Source organism: Gavialis gangeticus, unplaced genomic scaffold, assembly GCF_001723915.1.
Source record: "Gavialis gangeticus isolate Ggan-Ray unplaced genomic scaffold, GavGan_comp1, whole genome shotgun sequence".
Classification (NCBI taxonomy): Eukaryota; Metazoa; Chordata; order Crocodylia; family Gavialidae; genus Gavialis; species Gavialis gangeticus.
Window position 1 is genome coordinate 30,173,560 of NW_017729033.1, and position 10,351 is coordinate 30,183,910.

Here is a 10,351-nt window from a genome sequence, read left to right on the forward strand (position 1 = left end):
GGTCCAAGGACAGAGCTTTGGGGGATCCCACTGGTCACAGGACACCATGATGAGTGACTTCCATCAATTGCTACCCTCTGGGTCTGACCATGGAGCCAATTTCCCAGCCAGCAGATCGTGGTGGACCCAAGGCCACAATTGGCCAGTTTCTCCAAGAGGTGATCATGGGATACCAGATCGAAGGCTTTTTTGAAGTCAAGATGTATGACATCAATCTCTTCTCCCCTGTCCAGGTGATAGGTCACCTGGTCGTAGAAGGAAATGAGATTGGCCAAACAAGACCTACCTGCAACATATCCGTGCTGGTGTCAGCCCGTCCATTAAGGATGGCCTCTTTTATAAACTTTTCTAAGATCTTCCCCAGGATAGAAGTCAGGTTAATGGGACTATAGTTAGCTGGATCTACTTTCCTCCCTTTCTAAGATAAGGTTACACTTCAGATTTTCACTGTTCCTCCAAAGCATAGTAAATGTAGTGAGCTAGATTGTGTATACTGGGGAGATGAGTCTGGGTTAATGACCGACTTAATTGAAAAAGCACACAGTATTAGGCATTAACACTAAAATACTTGCAAATATGCTATTTTTCCCTCTTGAGGCCAGAGGTAAATATCTTCAACTCCTGGGAAGACTCAGAACCATTTTTAATTTGAATTATGGTCATCACATCCATGTGCATTGCAACAAATATATTGGAGAAAATGTCCCAATGCTTGGTTTAATATTTTTCTTCTCCATATAATTTAGTGCTCTTGCTGCTTGCTCATTGCCTATGTTAAAAGTATTCATATAACTAGTTCCAACCTAATGATATAGCTGCATTTTCAGAACCAGAATTAAAGCACCAAGTTCATTCTATTTAGGACTTCTTACAGAAGTTCCTACCACCAAAAAACCTAGTTCTAACACAATAATGCTAAAATAAAGAGAAGCAAGTTGGTAAATTGGTAAGTTGGTAAATTGTCTGCTTTACCATTGACTGCAAATCCTGAGATTCACTTAATAACTCTTCCACTACAATCATTTTGTCAGTCAGATTCATGATTATCTTTCGTGCTTTAGCACTTGAACATTTTGCTTGGTCCAAGACAAACTGCTGGGCTTTGTCAGTCTGTTTCCAGAAAGCCTCCATCTACAAAATAAGAAATAAACCACAACATATTTTTTTAAAGAGAAAAAGATGATGTAATTGGTACTATGTGTGAGAGAGCTGCTCTACCAAGGTAAATTGCTGGATTGCAATGGACAATGTTAGAATCAGTCTCTGGAAAACTGTCTACAGAGATTCTCATAGTTACCAGTACAGTGTTTCTCCTACGCATTAACATTAGATATCAGTGGGTGCATCTACACATGCACTTTACTGTAGCATTGACTAATTAGTATGCAGTAAGCATCACTGTCCACACATGCACCAGTATTGGGGTGCAGTAAATTAACTCTGCCATAAGATAGTACTTTTCCCAACAGTACTATTTTATGGCAGAGTAATTCTCTGTGATAAAAGACTCGAATGGAAGTTGACTGTTGGGTGCAAATTGCATCCGGTCAGCCCAGCCAGCTGGGGGCCAGATGCCCAGCTCCTGCCAGCCCCTCCACCACCCACTGTTGCTGCCTGGGGCTGACCCCCCCAAGTTCCTTGCCATCTTGGGGTTGCTCTTCCTTAGCTCTAATTGCTATGGTCCTGGGCACATGAGTAGATGCTGTGCCTGGGAGCAGTTAACTCCAGTGCAAACTGCTCCAGAGTTTATCGCATTGCGTTAAAAGCATATGGATGCACCCAGTGTTGTACCTCTTGGATAACCCTCACTTCTTATAGAAGTAAATCAATTTATACAAGATTTTGAAGTTTGTTAATAAAAACACACATTTAAATGCTCTACTAGTACAATTGAGAAAAGAAAAAAAGATTGTAACTTATTAGCCTAACAAGTATGCTAGGTAAATTATTATATTAATATAGTATATTCATGGCCTCCAGAGGTCCCAAAAGATGGAGTGCTTAGTGGCTGTGCTCCCTGTTCCCCCTCTTCCCTGGGCAGGGTTGGGGAAGATGGGGGATGGAGCAGCTGGGGATGCCAGAGGACCAAGCAACTGACCTATTGCAGCTCTGTAGCTGGAGCACTCGCAGTGGTTTTGAAGTACTCTGGGAGGACACATCTGAGGGGCCACATGCTTTCAAATTAGAGAGGAATTTGGAACACTTCTAACACAGGTCTGCCCATGGCTTAAATGTCATACATGACTAACCCTATAAAATTCTCAAGGTTGTGGGGTTTTTTTGTTTTTGCTTTTTTTTTTAATGGTCTCAAAAGAAATACCAAATGGGACCTCTATGGTTAAGGAAAAAGAGATTAAAAAGAAAATTGCATGTTTCATTGGGGTATATCACAAACTACCAAGCATTTTGAGAATGGCTGTTCTTTTTTCTACAAGAGAGGCTGAAGATTGGGGGTATGTACAAGCATTATATTTAGATTGCCCTAACATTAGTTAGGGCTGTCTAAATACTTCAGAGTACAAGGGTTCATGGGGCATGGGTTGCCCTAAAAATGGCACGCTTGATCTAAAGTTAGTTGACCTCAGATGTGGACTAAGTTTACATAGGTCTGGGATTAACACAGTCTAGCAAAAGTTAACCCAGTGTAGTGAATGCCTGCATGTGTTCACTGCAGTGCCCCAGTGCTGGGAAAGCCTAGCTTCTTACCACAGCCCCTGGGCTGTGCTGATTTAACCTACTGGGCTATTAACTCTCCACCCCTATGACCATCTCACTGGACCTGCCATCCCTGGAGTCTCCCCTTCCTGCACACCAGGGGACCAGGCAGGGCACTGCAGTGCATAGTGTGGGAAGCAGAAGGTGAGCCTGGGGCCACATGGGTGCATGGTGCAGTGGGAGGTGGAGGGAGTACAAGCATGTGGTGAGGGGGGCATGGGTATGCAATGCAGTGGTGTGGGGAGGGGTTGGGATCTGCGTGGCATGTGGCCCCTGCTGGTGTGGCCTGTGGGGATCCTTAAATGTTGAATGCTCTTAAAGCTTAAATGTTGGACAGCCCTGGCTCAGACTATAAAAGGATTTAAATAATATGCCTTTGGTGACCCTAAATGCTGTCCAGCATTCAGAAAAGAAAAATACTGGTTCCTAATGAGTCAGAAACACTTCATATTGTATGCATGCATGCTTTCAGGATCAGTGAATGTTTTAAACACTGACCAAAGACACGTGATGACAATGAGAGAAACTGTCGATACCTACCAACAATTCTAACATGGAACTTTACATAAGATTAAAAATGAAATAATAGGTACATTATCTATTATATGTTCAGAATATTCCCTCTCTTTCCTTTCCAAGTCATCCAAGGTCTGGTATTCTGAATTCTGAGTGCCCATGGCCTCGGTGCTCTGTAGCCTGGAGTTAAGTTGTTTCTGCAGTTCGTCAAAATCCTGGAAAAATATGTAACTTGTTAAACAGGAAAAGAATTTTAACTTGACCAAATACAGACAAGAGTAAACTTCCTACAATAAACACCCAGGCTCACTCTATTTAGACATAGTAACTTATCAGAGAGTTTTAAAAAAATCATGAGCAAGACTCAAGTAACACTATTTAGATCTTCACTTACACTTTTTATATTTCCACTTAACTCAATTTTATATCACTTTTCAGATCAGGAAAGGGCCCGGTGTCTATCTTCACTAACTTCAAGTGTTAGCAGTTATTGGTCTGAGTCTTCATACTTCTAATCCTTCTAGCGGCACACCAGATTTTCAAAAGCAGTGTAACTTTTGTTCCTCACCTTTAGCTGGATTCTGCAAACATATGTAACAATGTGCTTGTAGGTAGCCAGATAAACAAGCTACCTTTGTGTACGTTTTATGTTTTTGTACACAGAGATGCACCTGGCAATACTGTAAGTGAGCCCTTAAATGCTAGCTAAAAGGCCTTTTATAGCAAAAAGCTTTTTAAAAAAGTAATGAAATAACAGTGGCGGGGGGAATGGCACATATTTAGGGAGAAAAAACCATTTTTCCATCCCCATTAAATAAGTCAGTACTAAAATGCAAATTAAATGTGCCTGAGCTTGCCTTTATGCTTTAAGTTTTCCTTTTCATAGTGTGCCAAATAATTGTTAGTGTATAATGCCTTAAAGGAGAGCAGTCACATGTTAGCAGACAGCAAAATTCCAGTATACTTTCTCACAGAATCAGAATTTATGGTTGAAACTGTGTTTTATAGAGAGTTGTTTTGTCCTCTCTCTCATCAATATCGGATTGTGTAATATCTCTGCATCACAAATTATTCTCTTTGTTGCCCAAGTAAGTTTCCCTCTATTCAACCAGCTTTGGGGGCTTACTGGATTTATTGGCCCAAGGCTGGGCACACCCATTGGCTGATCAGTGCTCCCAGCTTTGGGAGCATATCGGTGCCTTGGCTCTGGTGCACCCTCAAAGCTGGGAGCACCTGTGAGCTGATCAGAGCTCCCAACATCAGAGATGGCTTGGAGGCAAGGACTCCAATGCTCTCCCGAGGCTGGGAAAGCTGATTGAGCCAGGTGCACTGGGCACCCGGGTTGCTACCTGCTGGCACAGGGAGAGCCCAGGATAATGATCCCAGGCTCCCCCTGCACTTCCTGGGAGTGCTGCTCAGTTGATGTGATTGGGATCTGATCTCTAATCCCACAACCATGCCTTCTGCTATGAATGAGTAACATGATAGGAGGCATGACTGTTGGGTTCGTGGATGAGATTCCATCATGCCTTTAATTAAAATGGCTGCCAGGGGCCTAAGCCCTGGAAGGATTTTCAAACCAGGTATTCGCATATTGCATTTGTAGGGTATGATATAAAGATCAGGTCTCACATAAAATAGCCAGGATGAGATGGACCATTTTGGGGAGCTGGTCTTGGGCATGTGAGAGCCCAAACGATAATGGCAACAAGGTAGCAGTAGAAGAAGAGGTCTCTTGTTTCTCAAAGCATTTAACTTCAGGAAGGACTTCAAGGCTGAGAACCCTGAACCAAGAGAGGCACTCCCTTGTGTGGCGTTGGGCACCTGAGGCCCTTTCCTTCCACTCAGCATTTCATAGTCTAGCTTAGATGCTTCCCCTTTTTAGTTTCCTGGCTTCTGTAAATTCCAGCCTTAAGTGCATAATCCAGGTTGCTTAACCTCCAGCTGTGACTCTTCTACTGGGCAGCAGGGAACCTAAAAAGTTAGTTGCCTAAAGTCGCACAGGAAGTCTGTCAGAGGAAATTAAGCCCTGATCTCCCATGGCCCAGGCCATCACCCTCATCACTGGACAATCCTTCCTCTAGGGACCTGCACTAGGAGCCTCAGAAGAAAACAAGATTTGGGGTTTGCATATATAATATACTTTAAACTAGTATATACCATCTTCACACATGTTTAAAGTAAAATGGAGATGTAACATACAGCTAGGGTTGCCAACCCTCCAGGATTGCCCAGGATTCTCTAGGAATTTGATATAAATCTCCAGGAGACTGCTGAGAGTCACCCTGGAGATAAATGATAGGGCATTAATTAAAATAAATATTAAATGTTGAATCTGATTTTATACAGTAGTCCAGTGGGTTGTTAAAATATAAGAGTAATGTGCATTTGCTTTCCTGATGTAGTCTATGCACTGTAATCCCTAACTGATATATGCAAGCATGTGGGCAAGTTTGCCTTGTTGTAGGCAAGCTCGCATTCTGGAAACCTCCCGGAATACATTCAAATAGAGTTGGCAACCCCACATGCAGCCAAATACTAGTGTTAGTCATTCTACTTGAGTGTAAAATTGTCCTGTGAGCAACCTGCAGTGGCAATGCAACAGTATAAGTTACACTGGTGTGCATGTTGTGTGTCTGCAGTTCTAGTCAATGTAACTGCCTAGCTTAATATGGGACATTTGCTCAAGCTGTTTCCAGTTTCCCTGTCAGCTATGGCTGAAGCACTGTAATATCAGTTTCCAGTCTCCTACTCTGGGATATCTGGTTGTCCATCTGATGTGGTCCCATTGTCATTCATGTCTCATGAACAAAACTGATGTAAGCCTGTCATGCATCTGCACCCTTGCCTTTGATACATCTTGAACTAGTTCAGTTAGACGAGTGAACAGATCAGTATTCTCAAATATCATTAAGTAAATAGTAAGGGGTATTTTGGAAGTTGACAAATCTGTATTTATTTGAGGTCACTTCCTGCTGAGAAGGATTTATTTATTGAATCTCTTTCATTTGGTAAATATGATCAACATTGACTTAAGGTGAAAAGGCAGCAAAGTGTTCTTTCAGAAAAAAAAATATCTCCAGAGAGAGGTTATCAGATAATATTATTGAGGCTTCTAGTGTTAAATTCACTGACTGTGAGACTGCATGATCAAAATAAGCTGATGTAGCATAACAGATTTTAATTTAAAGACTGCTTAATTACAAAAAAATGTAAGATGGGTGGTAATTTCTACGAAAGTTTTCATGTTATAGCACCATTTTTCACTTTTGTTAATAACATGATCCCAGCTTGTGACCAAGAGTCGCCTTTTGCAATGCATGTAGACTACAAGGGTGTCTTTGCACATGCTCCGGAGGTGGGGATGCTTTAATTAGAATGACTCTGAGAGCAAGCCTAACTGAACTGCCTGCAGTGTCTCATTTATTCAGCGTCCTGCTCTTCAAAATGGCAGCAGGGGCGCTTTAACTAAAGCTCGTTCAACGAACTTTAGTTAAAGTGCCCTTGATGCCATTTTGAAACGTGAGGACACTGGATACATGAGATGCAGAGGCTGCTGGAGCATACTCCAGCAGACTTGATTAATTGAGTCTGCTCTGATGCTCTGTAATTACAATGCATCAGAGAAGCATCCCTGCATATCTACAGGCACTCTAAAACAGAAATTGAATCTGTAGAATGAAAAAGAAATTGGTGTATTTTTTTTTTAAACCTCCAACTTACTTCCGGTACTGCACCTTCTACAATGTTATCAACAATGATAGGAGGACCAAGATACAGAACTTTCAATTAGAGTTCATTAACTCTCTTGAGTGGGATAGATGAAGTTCTGACAAGCCTAAACTGTGAGAGAGGCTTTCTTCCTAACACACTAGGGGCAGCAATGTATCTATTTGCTATAGTCTGTTTGAAACAACATTCAGTAATATGTTGCTGTGGACAAAGGAGACTGTCAAACATTTTCCTCTGCTCCTGAACCCCCTGTCTCCCACTCGCCCTCCAAGAGAAAAGTTTGAAACGCACTAAAAATGAAATGGTCACATAAAAGGATGCTGGTATAGCATGCTATTGCTAGCATGGCATTAAGTGCTTGAATACACTTTTATTTTCTGCTGTTTGAAATATTAATAATGGGATCACTTACAGTTTCTTGCTTCAGAAGGATCTTCTGATATAACTCTTCATTAATTTTCTTTTTAAGATAAAATTCTGTGAGGTATACTCTGAGGACCTGAATAACCATCTGTTTAAGAGGGAGAAAGAATCAACAGTCAATGGCAATTTAATAAACATTGCTATAGTAATTCTTTTTTAAATTAAGGGTACACATGAGGGCAAGCAATAAATGATAGTATTTTCAGTAATCATGCTCAAACTCTTCAATTTTACCTTGGATAATGTTTTCCATTATTTATTATGGTAACTACAAAGCCATCTCAATGTCTCCATATGCACTGCCCAGGCTTTTGGGCCCTGGAGAGGTCACTCCAGCTTCACTTTATCTTTCAAACAAAGATTACATTCAGCAAGCTGATGTCTCACTTGGCACACTGCTATTGTCTCACAAGCCAGAAAGACACCTCCTATTGCTATTAATACAAAGCCTAAGAGATTTTTATGTGTGTAAGGTCTAAAAACTTCATAGCACTCCCAAAAGCACTACTGAGAACTTGTCCCATCCACCTGCTCCATGCACACCAATCCAAGAAATGAGATAGTGAAACCACCCTAAGCAAGCTGCCCGCTCCAGCTTTCAAGTATGCAGAAGGCTCATTTTGAAAGCAAGTACAATCCTATTGATACTCTATAACTTTAGAATGGACAGATGCAGAACTTGGTGATATTATAAACACATTAAAAGAGAGCATTACAATAGCAAAATCAAGCTCTCAAATATCAAAGTTTAGATTGTCGTCAGAGTTAAGGTTGTCTGTGCAACCTGGCTTGTTCCCTCTGGAGTTAATGTGTCATTTGAAAAGGTTAGAGGTCAAAATGAGTTACAAGAAGGGATATAAAAGGTGGCTTCTGGGGTAGGGGCATGCTCAGTGGGAACTGATGCCTGGTATATGTTCTTCAGCTGTGCTTCTGGAGCCCCACAGAAGCAGTGTAGATAGATGTATCCAAAGCAAGCTGACAACTTCTAAACTGTACAAAAATAGACTGTATAAATTGACTTTCACTGGTGAAGATCAGAATGACTAACAAACACAAGCCTTTATACACAGTGGGTGTGTGTCTGGGGGAGGACTCACACAAGGGTATGCTCATCTCTTCTAAAACTACAGGTATACTTAAGCTGCAATGTTCTCATAAATCCTGCAGCAGAATGCCTTTACCTTTGGCAGCTCATCTGGTGTTGCTCAAATATACATACATGTAAAATCCATAACCAAAAAGTGCCCATGCCAAGCTCTGAAGATCTGTGATGGCCTTAGAATATATATCATCTGTTCTTATATACCATGCACCCCTAAAGAAGATGTGTACTGTGTCATGGGGACAGCAGAATAAAGAGAGAGATTGGGGGGGTGTTTTTCTGCTGAAATATACCAGAAAATGGTAAGCCATTAAAGATGGCAATGTTATTTCCTTCTTTAAGATCTGGCTCTGGGAAACACTGATCCTTAAAGCAAAAAATTGATGCCAGGGGCTAGTTCCTCCCCTTCCCAAGTGTCTGTATGGAAAAACCTAGCTCTTGGCTTAACAAATTGCTAACTTTTGATGGTGTATATATCTATATAACGCTGTATTTTTATCACTTGAATGTTGTTTTTTTTTTTTTTTGCATAACAGAAGCAAACAAGTGGTGCTCTTTTAAGATTCCTGTGGCAGAGAGCCAGTGTTTTAATCTCACTTCCATTCACAGGTTGATGATTGACTGACCTTGAGATCAAATGCCTGTTTCTATATTCAGCCACGGTAAAGACCTTCTTAGATACTGATCCCAACCATTTTTTTTTCTTCTCCCTCTTAAGCCCCTCAAGATTAGTTGCCCAGATGCATGAAATCCATTTCCCAGGGGCTGTTTCCTCCCCTTCCCAAGTGTCTGTATGGAAAAACCTACCTTTTGGTTAAATACTCTTAGTTTAACAAATTGCTAAACTCTGATGGTGTGTATATCTATACAGAGATAGAAAAAATGGCATCCTCAGTTTAAGATTACCTGAATTAAATGGTAACAATGGTTACTGCATGATACTTTTATCCTATGTGTAATTCTTCACTTCTTGCAAAATCCTGCTAGTCTTTTGTTTTCGATTATAGTCTACTTTTTTCGTACTTGTCCTTCTCTCCTTGCTAGAAGCTGCTTTTTCTCTCTTTCATCTGTTCTCCCCCCTCCTTTTTAATTGGGTCAGCACCCATTGTTCTGTTCACTGAATAAAAATATAGCCTAGAGAATTTTTTTTTAAAGTACAATGACTGTGCTCTCCAAATTATAAAAAAATGCTCCCTGGCTGTATAGGTTAGGAAGAAAATACCCTGCAGTGCTACACGGAATAACTTTACATTCTGCTCTGAGAGAGGGGTGCCAACTACAGTGCTAATCCAGGAGCAGACTAGTGAACAGAGACTTTGAGAGGATTAATTAATCTTTTGTAATTAATAACACCAGTGGCAGATTACTTTGCAAAATAGCCCCAGCTCAGTTGGGCTGGCCAGTGCTTTGGAGGGCAATCTTCCCTCTGCTTTTGGAAGCCGCATTTCATACACCTGTGCCCACCATTGTTCAACTGAGGCAACTCCCCTCTCTTGTGATTACTCAGGAGGTAGATAGTACCTCTGTTCTCCCTGGATGGACTTTCTCTATTATGTCTTGCTGAATCAGGGCCATGCACTGAACACAGTGGTTCTGTAGGAAGGCGAGAGTCATAATCTGTTACCTACAGAGTCCTGGGCATTATAATACAATAATGCCAATAAACAAGGACAACGTATTTTCTCCTCTATGCTACACTGTATAATTTATTTCATTCATAGAGTTTAAGACCAGGACAGATTATTAGATTATTCTGACCACCTATAACACAGGCTGTTAGATTTTACTCAGTTACTTCTCTATGCATATCTGTAACACATAGAAAAATAAAATATAGTGTAATTAAAAATATAATGCTCTTAA

General features: G+C 41.0%; 1 protein-coding gene and 1 long non-coding RNA gene across 4 annotated transcripts in view; one reads left to right on the forward strand and one right to left on the reverse strand.

The window, feature by feature from the left end:
• Positions 1-10,351, reverse strand: part of EVC (EvC ciliary complex subunit 1) — a 164,112-nt gene that overhangs the window by 123,184 nt on the left and 30,577 nt on the right. For all 3 annotated transcript variants that reach the window (XM_019526204.1, XM_019526202.1, XM_019526203.1), the window contains exons 6-8: positions 7,376-7,474; positions 3,309-3,446; positions 973-1,131 (exon numbers count right to left, since the gene is read on the reverse strand). In XM_019526204.1, the coding sequence (XP_019381749.1) occupies positions 973-1,131; positions 3,309-3,446; positions 7,376-7,474 (396 nt within the window). The remainder of the gene's footprint in view (positions 1-972; positions 1,132-3,308; positions 3,447-7,375; positions 7,475-10,351) is intronic.
• LOC109303864 lies at positions 7,519-9,170 on the forward strand. The gene is made up of 2 exons (XR_002099249.1): positions 7,519-8,489; positions 9,025-9,170. It is a non-coding gene; the product is annotated as an uncharacterized LOC109303864 (long non-coding RNA).